The sequence below is a fragment of the Lichenostomus cassidix genome, chromosome 2, assembly GCF_008360975.1.
Source record: "Lichenostomus cassidix isolate B80296 chromosome 2, HeHo_3.0, whole genome shotgun sequence".
In the NCBI taxonomy this organism is placed as follows: Eukaryota; Metazoa; Chordata; class Aves; order Passeriformes; family Meliphagidae; genus Lichenostomus; species Lichenostomus cassidix.
This window is the reverse complement of record NC_139482.1, coordinates 8,216,430-8,235,583: the sequence shown is the minus strand read 5'-3', so window position 1 is coordinate 8,235,583 and position 19,154 is coordinate 8,216,430. Positions and strand designations below refer to the sequence as shown.

General features: G+C 41.1%; 1 protein-coding gene across 1 annotated transcript; it reads right to left on the bottom strand.

Annotated features, from left to right (window-relative positions):
* Positions 1-1,646: 1,646 nt before the first annotated feature.
* Positions 1,647-15,765, bottom strand: NOM1 (nucleolar protein with MIF4G domain 1). The gene is made up of 11 exons (XM_085050277.1): positions 14,815-15,765; positions 13,885-14,009; positions 12,786-12,981; positions 10,683-11,006; positions 10,093-10,203; positions 9,154-9,321; positions 8,435-8,556; positions 4,862-4,994; positions 4,360-4,491; positions 3,551-3,660; positions 1,647-2,665 (listed from the first exon to the last, which is right to left on the bottom strand). Exons 1-11 carry the CDS (start codon positions 15,736-15,738, stop codon positions 2,488-2,490), a joined length of 2,523 nt encoding a protein of 840 aa, XP_084906403.1. The 5' UTR covers positions 15,739-15,765; the 3' UTR covers positions 1,647-2,487.
* Positions 15,766-19,154: the final 3,389 nt, after the last annotated feature.

The following is a 19,154-nucleotide window of genomic DNA, read 5'->3' as shown; positions in this document are numbered from 1 at the left end:
CAGATGCATATGTGCATCAACAGCAGATTCTGCCAGGCCTTCCACCTCTGTCGAGCTGTGGCAGTCTGGCCAGTAGGACCATGGAAAAAGTTGTTAAATATAGCAAGATCCAAGACTCAGGAATTCACATTTATCTTGGAATTGTCACATTTCTGTCAGACAAGTTAGTCCCTCACTGAGCCACAGTGAGAGGCTGGGACTTGAGCAGAATCACCCACAAAAACTGTCCTTGCTCCATAACTACAGCACCGCGGGCTGGCAGGGTATTTCTGCTGCTTTCCTTGAAAAAAAATTTTGTTGTTTTTTTTTTTTATATTATGCTTATTCATAAATCTGCTGAATGTAAAAGTCCCAGGCAGGTAAAACCTGTTTTCTTCAGAAACAAAACAATAGCTCTTGACAATATTAATTTTGAACACAACACACGAACTCTTAGTGAGAAATAATAATTAATGCAAGTCTCAGTGTTAAAAAAAAATAAAAGCAATTGTTATTTTCAATAAGGTTCAAATCATCCCCTCTAATTGCACAGCAACACATGCATTGCCACACCTCAGGCAGCTGCAGCAAGTGAATACTCACACCCATCAAACACGTGGCAATCCTGCCATGGCAGCAAAGTTGGTAAGCTCCCATCACCAAGCAAAGCACTCACACCAGGCAGGGACAGGCAGCCTGGCACCTCTGAGCTAAGGAAAATTATTCACAATTTATCTCCAGCAGCAAAGTTGCCTCAACCTCCCTGCTAGAGCAATGTATTTCCATTTGTGTGTTATTAAACTACCAACATACTGCCATGCTGGGTGCTAAACACTGACACCTAAACTCCTGCAAAAAAGGTAATTATTTAAGTGGCTGCTGCAGTGTAGGGGGAACAGTTTTTACTCAGTCTCATGTGTTCCACAGCAGCCTTTTCTCCTGAGCACAGATTTTCTCCTGAGCTGATAAGTACAAGGTTTGGAATGGTTGTCTGCAAGGGAGATGTCTACACACACAGACCCTGAAATTGTGATTTTTGAAGACACCAAAACTGTATAAATTCTGCTGCTGCCTACACTTCTGTTAATTGGTATGAATTTTAGAAAACATTGTAACTAAATTTTTTCCATTTTGTACACCTAAAAGCTGCCAGTGGTATGAAACAGGCCGAAAAAAGCATCTTGCTTTGTTCTTTTGATAGTAATCTCTCCTGTTGTTACCTTGCTAGGGTAACCCAGGATTTTGAAAGTGGGTCTCTGCTCCCAGGACACCTTTTTTCCCTAAAACTTGCCCTATCCTCTCAGAGGAAAGGTGAGAAAATACATCTCCCTGGCTGCTGGGGGAAGAGCTCCTCCACCTGAAAACACTACTCATACACCTGGAGCAAGCAGAATATATTACATTCAACAATTTGATAAAAAATAAGTCTTTCCAACAGGGACAGATCAATTGGTATCAAATGCAGCTGGGAGGCACCATAAGTAAATGGCCCTTTGAACAACAGAGACAAGTCTGGCTACAGAAATAGGGCTGACAACTCCAACATAGGCAGATCACAGATGCACATTGCACACAAGAAAGTACTTCCACCCTCCACCAATTTAAGATCATTCCCTTCCTGCCAGGCCAGCCAGAGTAAAGCTAACACAAACACCAAAGCATTTAGAAAAATGGCAGTTTAATGTGTAGTGGTAAGGTTACGAAGGAAACAAACCATTAACAGAGTGTTACAGAAAGAAATGTGCCTATTTTTTAAGCATCCAAATTAAAAACGTGAGCAAACTCTTAAGGGAGGTATTGTCTTCTCAAAAGACTCATATTGATGATATTGTTTATGTCTAGAAAAATCTGATTAACAAGTAATTAGGCAACTCCAATTCTAAAGCTGTGAAAAACAGACTAAAAAAGCCATAAAACTATGCTGTGATCTCTAAACCCAATATAATTGGGCAAAAGCAGATCTTCAAGTTGCTTTGCTACAGCTTTGAATCCAACTGAAGATCTTTTCCTGACCCACAGTCAGGGAATCAATTCACAGAATTAGCAAATAACTTCCAACACTTTAAGAAAAAGTTGATTTCTTCCCAGACTGACTCACCAGTGCTTGTGCCATCTAGTGGCTCCTTTCTTCAGGTGAGTACCATGATTCCTTGTTAAAAGCCTTTAGTTAAGGCTGCTTTATTTATTATTTTAAATGAAAAGCTAGAATATGCAATGCAGAACACCACTGCTGACAGAGTATCATAGAAGAGAAATTCACCCTCTTCTCCAGATACCAACCATCAACATGAAGCACTTGTACTAAAAAGGGACATGAAAAAAATACATTTCCCCTTTCTTCAAAAAGACCTTGTATCCCCTTCAATTAAACCTCTAATTAGCATGTAGAACAAAGTAACTGTTTATATTAAAAAATGGATCATTTAGAGTAATACATCTCATTCTCAATTACTTGGGTCTGAAAGACCTCAGCTTGGTTTTTCTGTATGTTTTATTAGAAAAACAGAACTATAGCTTCAATTTGGGTTCTTTAGCCTCCAAAGCCTTGGTTGCTAGTTCTACTCTTTCTTTTAACAAGCTAGTTTCTTCAGCACTCTTTTGGGCTTGTGCATGTTTCAGTAAGAAGTGGGTAAGGAAGAGTTTCAAGCCTTCCCGCAGCAATCCCAGTTTGGGGTTGTCAGATATCCTGTAAAGATACAGATCAAAAATATTATTTAGTCCTCTCCTGTTGCAGACGTTTCTTAATTTTATCATTTTCTTCAAATAGAGCTGTAGAAAGAAATCCAACCTATAAAAGAAGTTTTATTGAAGAGGCTTTCAAATTATCAGTCTACATTGGTTTGGCAAACAGCCCGAACACTCGACATACAACTGGCCCCCAGCAATAAAATGGAATATTGCAGCCTCAGGCTTGCTTTATGTAAACAATTACATTACAGCAGAAAACAAAGCAAACACTGTGCTCAAGCTTCCTTGTGTTGCTCCATAATAGTTGAAATATCACCACTGAATTTTTTCACAAAACCACTTTATGTGACTTTGCAAATCTTACCCACTCAAGTCCTAAGCATCTCTAAGGATGGAGATTTCCCAGCCTGTCCAGGCAACCCCACCCCATAAAAAATTTTTTTTTTAGAGAATATTGATTAAAACCTTTCCCTCATTTGTCTCAATTTATTTTTCCTTCTTAAGATACCTCCTAGCAATGACTGCTGGCAGAGTGAATCCCTGCATACTGCACACATACTGCACACAGGTGGTACAGCAATAAGGGGAACAGGCAATTGCAGATCTCTGCTAACAAAAATCCTCTGACCAAAATGATACACTGAATATCTGGAAGCCTTATTTTGTATAATACTTCTTACAGTTGCATCTGTATCAGAGCCTGTACCAACACACAAGTGACACACTTCCCCCACTCAGCCAGGAGAGCTCACATTTTAAGGGATGGAAGGCTGATGTGGGGGAAAAGCACAGCGTCATTCCAAACAAAATAAGCTAACTTCTTCTCATGCTACTCAACAGCGTCAGATGTTCACTTACTGTGAAGATGTCAGTGACCACTTACCTCATGAAGATGTCAGTGAGTTCCTCCTCATCTGCTTTGGTTAACAGTGTGCTCAATACTTGTCGCAAGAAACGGACTTTGGGTTTGTCCAGTTCACTGAATTCAATTACCTGGCAGACAGACAGGGAGAATTAGATTAATTCAAGTATTTCAAACAGTTGGGTTTTTCTCCTAAATGAAGAGCTTTTAGCACACCAACTGGCCTCTGCATGTACTGAGTCTTGAGTTTAGCACAGAATAATTACCTGAGAATGCTGCCTCCAAAAGCCAATCAATAAGGAAAGCAAAAACCTTCTAAGGAATAGAAGCCTACTGGTACCAGAATACCAGATGTCATTTCTCAATTAGATAAATACTTCATAAGTACCCAGGACAATCCATTTAATTGCCTGTTTAATACATTTCAATTACTCTTCTAATAAAATTCTATGGACTCCCCATTCTGAAATCCAAGAAATCTACTCAGCACTTTTTTGTCTAATAAAAACAACATCAGCTAAAAAACACAGCACAAAATCCACTGGCAAAGCCTGTTAATGAAGGGGCCTCAGTTCCAACTTTGGATGCACTGAAGGAAATACTGCTCTAGACAAAGAAATGTAGAATTTCTCTATACCTGGGTCACCACGGGCTCCCTTTCCCCCAAATGACAGCATTATCATAACCAATTGGAACAATTTGGTAATCTTAAAACAAGTTTGTCTAAGCATAATCAGCTTAAGTACAAGATAGGTAACGAGAAAATACACCTTTCATAGAACTAGCAAATGCAGGGAAAACAGAAAAATTTGAAAAGAAAACACACCAACCTTGAGAACTGAAAGTGGCAGTGATTTTGTCCTTATTAAGTGAGCCAACAGTGAAATCAAGTTGGAGATGGCAGCAGCTGACAGGTTTTCTAAGTCTCTGATTTTGTCCCAAATACTAAACTGAAATGTCACCTAGGGGTCAAAGGTAAAAAAAAATAATCCTACAAATCAAGTGGCTGTTTAAATGAATAACAACATAACAAACCTTTTGACCTTCTATTCTTTATAAGCCCTCTGTTAATTAACAGAAATGCTTGATCAGACTGTTCCAATTATTTTAAAATGCATAAAACAGAAGAAAGAAAACTTTCACCAGTAGTTATTTTATTTCCTATTCAGATCTGACCATGAGTATGCCTTACTGAATGCATAACTATACCAGCAGAATTCTTCCTTGGGATCAAGGTCCAAACAGGGATGCATCTATTCTCAGGTATTCAGTAACTGTTTTCCTAACCACAATTATGACAATCAGCCAATGAAGCAACAGATTTATCTTTACCTGAAATCGTCTTTCATATTCACAAAACTTCTTGGCCAAAAATGCATAGAAGGGGTTGAATGTCTTCTCCTGTAAGCAGCAGTAAAGGATGACATGAACTATCTCTCTTTCCTGCTGATCTTTCAGTCCAAGCCTAAAATTTAGCAAGAGAATGAGAATAATTATGTAAGGAAAAACTTGCTGACATGAAGTAAGAGCTACAGTCAACATCTGAGAGTAATACTTAAAAATCCTCCACATATCACATCAGATTTTATTGACCTCAGGAGATGGAAGTGGAATGATACAAATATAATCATTGCCCAGGGAAGGAAAGGTAGCCTATTCCATGTTTGTGCTCTCCATGAAGAGAAGAGAGGGCACAGAGCCACCAGCCTTTGGATCAGTGTAAGCCTATTTGGAGAAACATGTCCAGGGCCCTTCACTTCTCTGGTACTTGTCAGGTATAAGAAAATATTCTAATATGTCTTTCTTACTTTGTGATATGACTTTTTAAATCTCTGGGTCAAATCCATGCAATATAATACTTGAAACTCATTTTTGTTTGATAGTAGCCTAAGTGGGTACAGTCAGTGATTTCAAAGCACCTTAAAAAAAAAAAAAAGCCTGAATAAAACAGTATCTACAAGTATTTATGTTGGCTGTCCCAGTACGAAGGCCAGGGACTAAGCAGCCTTCCCACTCCAACAGCTGACCAGTCTAAAAGAGGACTGAGACACTCTGGCAGGGAATGGTAACTAACTCACAATGCACCTGGTCTGTGAATAATATGATTTAACTTCCTAATGCTGCCAAATGCTTAGCAGCATTAAAACTAATTAAAATGAAAAATGCGTCATATTAGGATCTGAAAAATAACAAAGAGAGTTCTTCTCACTGCTTCATGTTCAAGTTTCACAGGGCATTAGTACAACTCAAGAGTACTTTCTAACCAAGTTTGACTCCACTGGAACTTGCCCTACTGTCTGTAGAGTAGCTGGTCATTACTTCATGCCAATATCCCTCATGTGTACACACCTCCAGATATCTGCATTGCATGTGATCACACTCACATCAGATAAAGAGAGAAAATACTGCTGTTCAGTCCAAATCCCCCAGAACTTAAGATTTTACAACAGGAAAATCTGGGAGGATTTCAAGGCTGATTGCTAATGAGCAGTGAAAACTTGGAAGTCTGCTCTTCCAAGAGGGGCCAGTACTGTGCTGTGTCTGTGATATAACTCACCTGCTCTCCCATCAGCCAAGTTCCACCTGGTTTCAGAACAACAAAAGGCTTTTTTTACAGGTTTTTAGCCATCAGATTTGCATTTATTAGATGACTTGTGAAGTTGTATTGCAGTAACTAATTTGGCACACTCCCCTTGTCCTCGTTCATTATCACTCCTATCATGACAGGCTTACTTACAAAATACCCATGTTGCCAGTATTGTAACCAAGTGACAACACATAGATGATATTCAATTTTCTTTTTCACCTCTTCACAGAACTAGAACTCCTAAACATCTAAAATTTAAGAGTCTGGACTGTCTTTATGCTGAGCGTCACCATAAACCTGTACAGATTTCATAAGCCTGATATTCTTTGATAAAGAATGTGCAACCACCTCACTGATTTAATTATTCATGAGTTTCTCCATGTATTTCCCAGTATTTCCATGGACTTGTATATCTTGATCCTGCTGTAAATGGGATAATTGCCTCTGAAGTAGTTTATTTATCATCAGCAGAAGCCTACCTCCAACTAGGTTAGTTATCATCAACTGAAGCCCAAGATTATCATTGCATTTAGATCAAAATTAGCAACTCTTAAACCCACCTTTTAAAAGTGAGCTAAAATTATTTTAGTAGATACAATCACTTTGGTAGATACTCATTATCCTGAATGATACATCCCACTCCAATAGTGTATGTGGGCCTTTTATGAGTGTCTCAGTATTTTCTGAGATGTAAAGTTTCTCAGATTCTTTATCTCTACAAAATAACTTCAAAAATTGCCTCTCCATCAAACTTAAGCAGCATTCATTCTCTCTCCTTCGTGAAACTGTGGTTTGTGAAGAAGGTGTGGCCTTTCAGCTGATGAAGAGGATCCAGTCTCACTCTCTCTTTGTCGCCAGTGATGTTCCCAGCCCTTTCTCTTCACTGACAGCTCTGCAATCACTGAGCCACTTCAGGGAGCTGTTCTGGCAGCAAACTAATTACTTTCATTTGCAGTAACAAGGAAAGGGACAAGAAAAGTGACAGCAGCCTGGATTTTAAATAGTTTAAATTATCCTTTAACCACATGCCACGTAACTTACAGCAGATGAATCCACAAGAGCAGTTAAAATACTTCTTTATATGCTCTTCCTTGTGAGACTGACATACAAATACAAATTCCCATACACTCTGGAACACATGTTCACACTGAAGTTATTTCCTTCACTGACAATTCTGTGTACTTTCTATTACATTCTGCCAGATGTGGGCAGATTTAAGAATTCCTCTCTCCAAGTTTGCTGTATAAACATCAGCACCAACACACACCAGGCAGGCTGCAGAGAGATTTTCTGCCAAGCCTGTATGTATTCAGATTTTTGTACTAGCTTAAATAGCACAGATGAGAGTCAAGTCCAATTTGCAAATTGAGCTACCAGGTCTTGGCAAGAGCTGCAGCAGCAGCTAATTTCTTTTAATTGAACAGGCCATATTAAGATATTGGAATGGCTCCATCACAGTCTTAAATCCAAGCTGTGTTTTGCAGAAGTGGCATTTAATCAAATATTAGTTGACTTTATTACAAAGTCTGTTTTGGTTTGGTAAGCAAATTAAATAATTGCATGCCATCTTGGTAAGACAATACCCTTGAGTTACAAGGCTGAGACAGAAAAGTTCAGATCTGATCTCTCTCCTCTCAGTTACTACAGATTTACAACTAATATTCTCACAAACACAAGGAATGGCTTAGTTTGAGCTTTTTCCTGATCACGTCTTCTTCTGAAGAGCTGTTTGTCAAGGGGTAAGGGAACTTAAGGAATCTTAATGTGAAGCAAATCTAAAGCAAATAAATTTGGCAAGAGGGAAGTAGAGGTGCTAGAACACTACCAGGTCATGCAAGTATGGGCAGAGACCTACAAGATGGCTTAGCAAGATGGCAAGAAGTCAAAAAGTAGCAGTAGTACAGAAATCACAGCAATCCAGCAACAAAACCAAGAGATGTTCTGCAGGGGCTTCTGGTCTGCCTCTGAGGAAACAAGCCTGCAGCAGCCTTCCATCCACTCCACTGGGATACAGAGCTTCAGTGCAAAAACCCACAGTCTCCTTACATCAAAAGATGCTGCAAATCACAGTTACAGCCAGGAGTGACAAGAACAGGGGCTACTCCTTTTCTCTGACTGCCAGTCAGCTCTGCCTGTCCCCATTAATCCTTACACCAGGGTTCTGGTGCCTTCTCCCACCCTTTTACTCTATGTGGATCCCTAGCCATGCACTTCTTTTAATTGTATTACCAACTGAATGGTCTTAAGCCCAGACCAGAAATGCTGTATTTACAACCTATTTACAACCTGGGCTGTCTTCAGTATTAGTCTGTACTTACTTCAGAAGTTTTTCAAAGGCATCCATGAAGTCTTCACTCGACATCAAGACACAAAAAATACTTCTCCTGATATCAGTATTCATTCTCAGCTTACGAGCAAGCTCCATTATCTTTGCACTCACCTGAAAATAAAGTTATATGCTATTTTATTTATGTTTGCCTTAAAAAGGTACTTCTGTGCAGCCTTAAATAACACCATCAGTGAAGCTCTCCAGTAAACTATGAATCACCAATCCAAAGGTCCTGAGCTTTTGTCCAGAGGCACAGGCATCATCAGGAGCTTTTTCAACTATGGAAATACATTTTAATCTACCTTAATTGTGCCAATTAATTTTAAGACGTGCTTCTCTAATGTAAGTAATTCACCATGACCATCTCATCACATTACTTTGAAATCAACTTGGATATATGCCACACACAGACACCACTACCTGTCAGAATTCCTACAAGCAAATCCACTGTTAAGTCTCTTTTTTTACTTTAGCAATTCCACAGGATAAGAAAAAACAAGCTATACCATATTTGTAGTAACAGCTCTTACAAAGCACATGAGTACAATGTTTTAAAAAACCTAAGAGCAGAATTTACAGTCCAAAAGCTTGGTCTTACAAGAGCACATGAAGGTTTTTTTAGTGGGCTCTGAAATGAATTTATTCCGCCATACAAAGAATCTTCAGAAGATCACAAACACTTAGACTTGTGGCACTGCTTGGATTTACCTTTCCTACATGCAGCTTTTGCTGAGCCTGGCTCTTTGTATCACTGATCATTGGTGCTCCACTCCAGGATGAGCCTACGATCCACCAGCGCCCAACCTGGTCAGCACTGAGGAGAGACTCCAGGGACACACGGAGCTGAGTGTCTTTGCCTGAACCACTGCTGTGAACCTTGAAAAACAAATCAAAAACTGTAACAAAAGCTTTTATTTGAAATTCGTTTTTCCTTTTCTTAGAGAAAACAGCAAATATGTGATTTACTTAAAATTACTTTTAAGCAAAAACTTTAAACATATAAGTTAATATCTCCATAAAGGTATTCCCATGTTTCCTCCCCACCTTTTGTTTCAGGCAGTAACCTGAAAAGAATTTACAAGTTTCCCATATGCTGTCACTTTTAAATGCAGATAGTTGCATAAATGTACATGTAGAAGCTCTTGAGTTTTTTATTTGAAAAAGGAGATACTAATTTAAAAAGCAGCCATCTTCAAATTACAAAATTTGATTAGAATTCAAATGATGCTGACATTGCAGCATCTTACAATCTGATAATGACTTTCCTTTTGAACACTTATGACTACATAAAATGACTTAACAAACTGCCTTAGGTATTGCACAGTTCAAACAACAAAATTTTTAAACTCTTTGAACAAAATAAGAATTTTCAACAAATTAGTCTGGAAGTGTAAAATTTAAGGGAGGAAATCCTACAGAACTAGGCTACCTAGCTTGTTTTTGCCTGGCCTCTTATTCTGATATGCACATCCTGAACTGATAAATTACTTTCACTCTTTTTATACTGGGTTGCTCTAGACAAACTGCCCTCTCTGTCAAAAAAAACCAAAACAACCAAAAACCCAAAAAAACCCCAAGTAATTATTATACAAATAATTACCCCTGGATTAAGAATAAGGAGGCTACATTTGCCAAGAAAGTTCTCACCAGTGCTCTTTGCAATTTGCGGAGTCTTTCAACAGGTTCAGGATCATAACCAGGAATCTTGCGCATGTCATTGTTCCTGAGGGCCAGCATGGTCTCCAGCATAAAACGAACCTATTGGGAAAAGAAAGAGTTCTGTGGATTATGTGCTGTGGCTTTATCAAATAAAACCAGAAGAGTGTACTTTCAAATTACTATTCTGTGAGAATAAGCAGCTCAGCTGGCAATATACATAAAAATTCAAATACAACATATATTTACTTTAGCCCCTATTATATTTTGTGTACAAGCTTCATCTGCTAAACACCATGCCTCAGTCACCATTTTTTTGAAGTGTACAAAGTATCATGATACAGAAAAACTGTCCATTGGGTAAGACACAAACCAGTCCTGTCTCACCCATCACAAGCATTTTGGTGTCTGTGTCCTAAGAACTAACGCAGAAATACAGACAAGAAGTAAGCAAATAACTGAATGCAACAGTACTCAAAATAAATAGAATGGAGCAGAAAATATCTTTGTAAATTAAACAACATATCCAACTACTTTTTATAGTCTATTGAGAATATAAAATCTTTAGAACAAACACATACCCTAGTCTGATCCTGGAATTTCTTCTCTGCTGTGTTTGCTTTCCTCTGGGCTTCAGCAATCAGTTCCTTCAAAGCCAATGCATCATCTTTTCTTAAGGAAAAGCCCACATTTTTCAGAAGAAACAAAATCAGCTCAATCTCCTTTTCAGTGAAAGTGCTAACAAGCTTTTTCAGAATATCAAAGATCAGCAGGCAATGAACCACATGGAAGTTATACAGATGAGCAATCAAGGCAAGCAGATTTTCACATTCTTTCCCTTCAGCATCACTTTTACAGAGTTCATCAAATTTCTTCACCACAGCTTCCAAAAAGTGAGCACCGACCTGGCAACAATTCCATTAAGGGGAAAAAAAAATCCAGCAGTTAACTCTAAGTAGATTTTACAGACATCTGTAAAACATTAATTTTTGGGTCACTGCCACTATTAATTTTAAAGAAATATTGTTGCTTCCCTCAACCAATATGGATGTTCTACATTTACATACACAAATATTTAAGTGGTGTGATGTTTTTGTGGAAGTCTACCTTATTTACACCTCATATATGATATCCAGTTGCCTTTTAAAACCTGTGCAAGCAAAGCAAGTATTATGAACCTGCAGTACACATTCATCATCAGCATTTGTTTACATAATTTTCATCTACACATATTAGCCTCTTTCCAGCTGTCAGGATAGCATGATGTTACTGCTAGTCATTCATCCAGGAAAAGCTGCAAGTCAAAAACAAAATGCATTGCTGAGTTCGGCATCCAGAACAAAATCCGTAAAAAATAATATTGTGAAACAATCCCAAGAATACCAAAATACCAATTTCGCAGCTGTTGAGCATGAGCTTAAACTGCTTTTGAAGTAGGGATAATTCTTAGACGTTTGTCAATGGTACAGTTGGGAAAAGAAATTTTGGTATATTTCTGAACAGACAACTGATGCTAAAGGCTGGGATTAGAAAGCATACCAAAACACAGTGAGGTAATGAATACATTGCTGCTAAGACTCTCATCCATTATTATTGTGCTAAAATCTGCTGTCTGTTCTTAAGGAAACCAAAAGTCCCAGCAGTACTGAATTGCATTACAAGCCTTGACCAACTTAGGTGTTAACTATCCAATGGCTGCACAAATTTATAAGCCCAGGCCAACTTCTGCATTGCTTAACATAATCTTCAGTGCAGCTGTACTATCACACCTCCATGCAATGCATATTGTACATTTATTTTACAGATACATTGCATTTGCAGTCAGAACTGCCTTTCAAGCAGCAAAGAGGGACAAAAAAACATTTAATGCCAAGGCTACATGGAGAAAGCTGCTGAAATTGCATCCATCTGATATTTAATGTGGTTTCAGAGCTAGCATTCAGGCCATTGTATGACAAACTGAAAAACGTGCATTAATACATCTTTTGCATTGAGATGGGGGGAAGTAATCTAATAGGAACATACTGCTGAAACAACTCAGTTTCCTAACAGATCTTTCACAGAAATTAGCTAAAATCTTCCCTTTGACATCAGTAGCTTCATCATCAGCATAAGTGAGAGAGATTTCATCTCATTCATCAGGCTTAAAAACACAAACCAAAATCCCCTCCAAAAATGGCCATGCTTTTTAAAGATTTTAATATTCCAGAGTAATTGCTATGACTACTTAATTCCAATGATGATTTACATTATTTGCTCAGAAAAGAAGTCTATCCACCAATGTAAAAGGATTTCTGTAACACTTTTCTTATCTGGATACACATAGTTAAAAACAGTACCCTCATGTATCCATGAGAATAGAAATGGATTAGTGTAACTAAAGGGAAGAGAAATTGAAGGTTAAAAATTTTTGATTACTGGATGCAGAAAGATTTTGATGAAAAAATGATGGTTTTATAACTGACCAGTGGTAACTCACGAAGGAAATAAAATCAAATAAAGACTTAGACTCCTTGACTTGCAGAAGCTTTGTAAATAAGCTACAAAACACTGATGAAACTCAACTAAAGATGCTTGTTAGTGACACACAGTTAAAAATTACAGGGCAATTCAGATAAAATTCCAAGGAAAACACTCTACAATATGTATTATTACACAAAATTTGTCCCAAGCACAAGAATTACCTCAATTCCCACATTATGATGAAGGATGCTAACCAGAAGGACATGCTCCATCATCAGTCTCGTAGGCATGGCCACTGCAGTAACACAGGCATTCATGAGAATGTCTGTCAGAGTGTCATTCATGTCCTTCCTGCTGTTGGCCATGTAGAGCTCTTCCATCTGTCCACTGATGGAGGACAAATTTGGTTCACTCAGCCTGTGGAGAAACAAAATCTAACGTTCACTTCTCCTTGCATGGTTCCACAATTCTGAGTTTACCCAATGAACAACTATTCTTTTTAGAGAAACTAGTTTGACTTAAAAAGACTGAAGATTGATAAGATGACTAGAAGGGACCTTCTGAATTTTTCTGTGTTCAGTAAACTAAAAAACTATACTACACTTAATTCTAGTGTATTTTTTTACAAAAAAAATACATGCAAAAACACATTAGCAGCACCAGTATTTACAATGCACTGTAAATTTGCTTACTGTCACACTGAACAGATTTATTAAGAAAACAGACTGGTTTTAGCAGTTTTAACTATGGCACATCATAGTCAGAAGAAATTAAATATGAAAATAATTAATACTTTAACATATGTGATATATCAGATTTCAAATGACTGAACAAATTCTAGCCTGCATTTTACAGGTAACAGATGAAAAATGCCAACAGATTTCTTATTTCAAAAATACTCTAACATTGAAATGAATGTTAGTTACTTTTTCTGTTCTTCAGTACTTTAACCTAGGAAGGGTTGCCCCTCCTCAGTTGCAGTGTTGGAGAAATTTAATTTAATTAAAAAAACTTAAACCAAAACCTGTTTTCTTCTGAGTTTTTTTAATAAGCACACTCCAACTGACAGTGCACTTGCAGGCCACTGCTGTGTGGAATCCAGCCCAATCTTAAATTTATTTTCTAGATTTTTCAACACCTATAATGACAATTTTGAAGAATTTATACCAATAAAGATAATTATTCTTATCAATGACAGACAAGATTGCCAACTTAAGATCAGTTTGTGAAGACAAAAGTCACATCCTTGCCACCTGGGCTTGAATGATGAGCATTGTCACATTGATCCAGAAAGATTAATGCCTCTCCTTATTACATTACCTATTAATGAGGCCATTCACCATTTTCTTCAGTCTTCCCAATTCTTCTCTTTTCTTGTCATCTAGTATCTCCTGAGCTTTCCTTATTTGAGGAGGAACATACTTTGAAGCAGCATGATTATCATTCTTAGCCGGAAAAGAAGAAAACACCAGATGAGACCAGTATCTTAAATATTTGAACACAAATATACATTTCTATTTCAGATTAAAATACCAAACTTTTAGTTAAGGATATATCTTACCATCTAATAACCAATGCCACAGGAACAACATGCAGAAAAGAAGCAGGCAAAGAGTTACCCTTTATGGCAAACCTGACAGCAGCAAAGCCCCTCTTCCCTATACATGGAACTTTCTTTAAGTTTTAATGGTCATTAAAACCTGACATCTTAGGTCTTGGGTTTACTCAAGTTTTGTCAGTGACAGTTTAAAGTTTAGGCTCGTGAGGGCGAAATGACCTGTGTGACTTCCTCTCCTCCACCCATTCTGACCTAATACTGGCAGAGCCTCTGGGATCTGTTCAGTAACATTTCAATGTGTAACCACTGCTAATTTCAACACAAGCTCTCTGTGCTCTTTGCAGAAGCGCTTAATCATATTCTTACACTCTAATGCCAGGGCAGTTTCTTTTATTTGCAGATTACCCACACAGACAGCTCCCACACGCCTTGTGCTGTAGGGTATTACCTGCCACCATCCTGACTCGGGAACTCTCCCCTTTGTGTCTAACAGGCGTCCCTAGGACCTGGCAGACTCCTCAAATCAACACTGTCTCCATGCCTGGCTGTTTTGAACCAGGACAACACTCCACATAGCCTGACTGGACAGCAAACACCTGGGCTTAACAGTGGCGATGCGACTCTGCTTTATGTTCGGGTTGAGGGATGTGCTTTGGGAAGCAGCTCTGCGCGATCTGAGGCGAACATCCTACCTCTGCCTCCTCCTCCTCCTCGCTCGAGGGCTCGCTGGCCTCTGGCACGCCGCCGTCCTCGGGGGCCGAGCTCTCGCTCTCCCACTGTCCTTCCCCGTCATCCCCCTCGGACGGGGCTGAGGCGTCTTCCTGAGCTTCCTCGTCCTCACCATCCTCCTCGTCCTCACCATCCTCCTCGTCTTCATCATCCTCCCCGTCCTCACCATCCTCCTCCCGTTTGGGCTGTTGCTCCCGCGGCTCCGGCCGGGTCTCCTGTTCCTCGTCGTCGCTGCTGTCGCACAGCTGGCTGAGCCCGGCCCGGGTGCCCAGCGCTCCCAGCACGTAGCCCAGCCCGTCCCGCAGGAAGCTCTGCGGCAGCCGCTCGGCCGCGGCCCCTTCCTGCTTCTTGCGCCGCTTCCCGAGCCCCAGCTGCCGCTCCAGCCGCCGGATCTCCTTCTCCTCCTCCTCGTTGGCCTCCAGCAGGGCTCGTTTCCGCGCCGAGGTGGCTGCGGCGGCCGAGGGGGCCTCAAGGGCTGTCGGTGTCGGTGCCGCCGCCGGCTTGGGCCGCTGCTTCCCGGCGGCGGGCGAAGCCGGGGCTCCAGGGCGGGCGGTAGGAGCCGGCTTGGCCTGGGCCGGCTTGGCCGGAGCGGGTTTGGCCGGAGAGGGCTTGGCCGGGGCGGTGGGAGCCTCCACCAGCTCCCCGCGTTGCAGTCGGCGGCGGCGGCTCCGCTTGAGCCGGCGCTTCTCCTTCCTGGCCTCCCGGCGGCTCCTGCGGTTGTACCTCTCCGAGTCTTTCAGCAGGGCCTGTGGCGGCTGGCCGCCGGCCGCCTGCACGTAGTCCTGCACCGCCTGCTTCAGCCGGTCCAGTTTCCCGCCGCGGCGGGCGCGGGCGGCAGCCCCTCGCTTCACCCCGGCCGCAGCCACACCGCGCCTGGGCGCCGCCATCTTGGAGAGGGGCCGGGCTGCCGCTTCCGCCGCGCTGCCGCCATGCCGGGACAGCGCCCCCTGCTGGGCGCGGGCGGCCGCAGCTCTGAGGGGAGAGGAGCCCTGAGAGCCGCGCCAGGGGCTCGGCCGGGGGAGATCCCCCAGTTTGGGCGTGGGTATTAAAGAATCACAGAATCGTAGAATAAATTAGGTTGTAAAAGACTTCTGGCATCATCGAGCCCAACCTATGACCGAACACTATTACGGCGACTAGAACGTGGCACTGAGTGTCGCGTCCTGTCTTTTCTTAAACACCTCCAGGGACTGTGACTCCACCATCTCCCTGGGCAGCCCATTCCAGTCACGCTTTTTGTGATGGAATTTCTCCTAATGTCCAACCTGAACACCCCCAGCAGTTGGAGGCTGTGTCCTCTCATTCTGTCACTTGTTATCTGGGAGAGGAGCCTGACACCCACCTGGCTACAGCCTCCTTTCAAGGAGCTGTAGAGAGCTATAAGGTTTCCCCTGAGCATCCTTTTCTCCAGACTAAACAACCCCAGCTCCCTCAGCTGCTGCTTGTAGAACATGCTACAGACCCTTCACCAGCTTTATTGTCCCTGTCTGGACACGCTCCAGAAAGAAAATGTAAACTTGTCCCTCTTCTTACACCATGGACTGGAGCAATTTGTCCCTCACAGCCCTGGCTGTGATCACGAGGCACCCATGGGGCATGAGGCTCTCACTGATGCCTTTCAAGGAGCTGAGGGACACCAGTTCTTGGCATCTACTCCTCCTGCCCAGACTCACCAAGCCCCTTTCTACCTGCCAGGCTCAGGTGTCTCTTCTTGAGTGTGCCAGAGACAACATCCACAGCCTGGCCTTCTGTACAGAAGGAACTTGGGGGTGCTGATGGATGACAAGCTGTCCATGAGTCAGCAGTGTGTCCTGGTGGCTGAAAAGGCCACAGGATCCTCGGATGCATTAGGAAGGGCATTTCCAGCAGGTCAGGGAGGTGATCCTGCCCCTCTCCTCAGCCCTGGTGAGGCACATCTGGAGCACTGTGCCCAGTTCTGGGCTCCTCAGTACCAGAGTGACATGGAGCTCCTGGAGCAGGTCTGGCAGAGGCTACAAAGAAGATTAAAGGACAGGAGTATCTCTCTTATGAGAAAGGGCTGAGGGAGCTGGGCCTGTTCAGCCTTGAGAAGAGATGACTGAGAGGGGACCTCATTAATTTATATAAATATCTATGCAGGGTGCCAAGAGGATGGACCAAGCTCTTCCCAGTGCTGTGAAGCAATAGCACAAGAGGCAACGGGCAGAAACTGATGCACACAAGTTCTGCCTAAACATGATGGAGAACTTAGTTGTGTGGGTGACCATGCAGTGTAACAGATTGCCCAGTGAGGCTGTGGAGTCTCCCTTGCTGGAAGTATTCAAGAACTTCTGGATGCAATCCTGTGCCATGTGTTCTGGGATGACCCTGCTTGAGCAGGGAGGTTGGACCAGATGACCCACTGTGATCTCTTCCAACCCAACCCATTGTGGGATACTGTGTCTTTCAGGGCACTTCCACCTTCAGCAGTGTGCAGAACAAGGTGATGCCACTGCTGGGATCTATATCCCTTCCACAGGCATGCATCCTCCTGGCTCTGCACAGCTGGTGACAGTTTGTCTGTCATCTATGTGATCAGGGGAAATTAAATGTCCCATGGCAATTTGCAGCTGTCAGCAGGAAAACCAATTGGTTGGTCTTATTTTTAGTCTCTCTGCTGTGCTCTAGGCTTATGGAGTCTGCTGGGTGTGTGCCAGTTGTGTCTGGCAGATGCCTGGAGCTCCCCAAAACACTGAATTTTCCCAAGTTTCATTGAAAACTGGACAGAGGAAATACTTTCTTTGCTGAACAAAGAGCTTCAAGATGAGCTTAGACCTTAGCAGACAGGAGGAAAATACAAATAAAAGCCAGCACACAACTCGGTTTCAGAAAAAGGTCGGTCTTGAGCCTGCTGTGGAGACCAAATCCAGAGGAAGTCAGGTTTCATTTTGGTTTTTTGTGGTACTCCTGACCTCTTTTGGACAATGAAGTACTGCACAGGACTTATATTTTACCTGAAAATTCAACACGGCTTTATTACTCAGAATATTATTTTTGTCTTTCTATGCATGTTTCCATATTCTCTGATTACATCATATGTCCTAGATGACCCATGCCTCAGAAATCCAGCTTTCTCAAGGCTGATGCATAATGAATCTTTCATCCTCACTGACAAAATATGTTGCATTGATTTGTCAAGGCATCTCTTTTGCTACACTTTAAACTATATATTATGTTGTAATTTATTGCCAGGCCACTCTTTATTCATGCACAGACAGCTCACATGCATTTTGCATCCTATTTATAGATTTATTGATAACAGTAATCCAGCAGCATGGCAGAATGCAAGATAAATACAGCTGAATATAATTTGAGAAAATATTAGGTGCTTTTAAAACTCTAAGATTTGCATCTTCTTTCTCTCTCATCATGTAATTTGTCATTTAAAGCAACTGAGCTTTCCAATAATGGGAAATTTCATGTATCTTGGAAAAGAGAGAAAATGCCAATATTTGCCTTCTTCAGTAATTCATGTCACAAAGCAAAATGTGAAGAGCATGTATTTTGCTAAATCACATAATCCCAGACTTGGGTAAAAATGGGCCTGTTACTTTTGTAAAAAATATGTGGGTAGAATTATTATTACCTGTTTTTGAAGCAAAAATACTTTCAAAGAATTAAAATAATATTTCAGACAAAATATAAATATAATAATCAAGAAAATGTAATATTTAAAGAAATATCAGTCTGCTTAAGAGACTAATCCAGCATTCAAATCTAGTGATGCCATATCAAAAGAAATATAAGTATTTCAGATACTATCCCAGAATATTGTGGTTTGTTATTTTACATTTACCAATTTGGCTTCAAGTATCTGGTAAATAGTCTTCTTAAGATCTAAAATGTGAATAAATTAGAAACTCCTGCCAAGGACTCTTCCAACATTCCTGTGTTGTCTAAATACCAGAAAAAGGACAAAATCCAGTTTCCATGTCACAAATTTTACATTTAGATCTCTGCATCATGTGAGCATCACTTACCAAACAGGAATTTGGAACTGAGGGAACATTTTGTAATCGTTCTTTGTTTTGACAGTGATCCCACATCAGAGAACAAGCCACGAGGGCAGGCTTCACATTTGCACTGAAATTGAGCATAATGGCATGATTCACTGGAAATGAAAGTTCATATACAATTGTTGCTTCCTGCTGAGATAATTTTTGTTAACAGATTTCCTTTCCTTTTACTTTATATTTATGGATTATTATTTCCCAGCCCTTAGCAGAATGAGCAGAATACAATTCCTTTAGCTGCCTCTCTGCTATTGTCCCCTGGGCACCTCCCA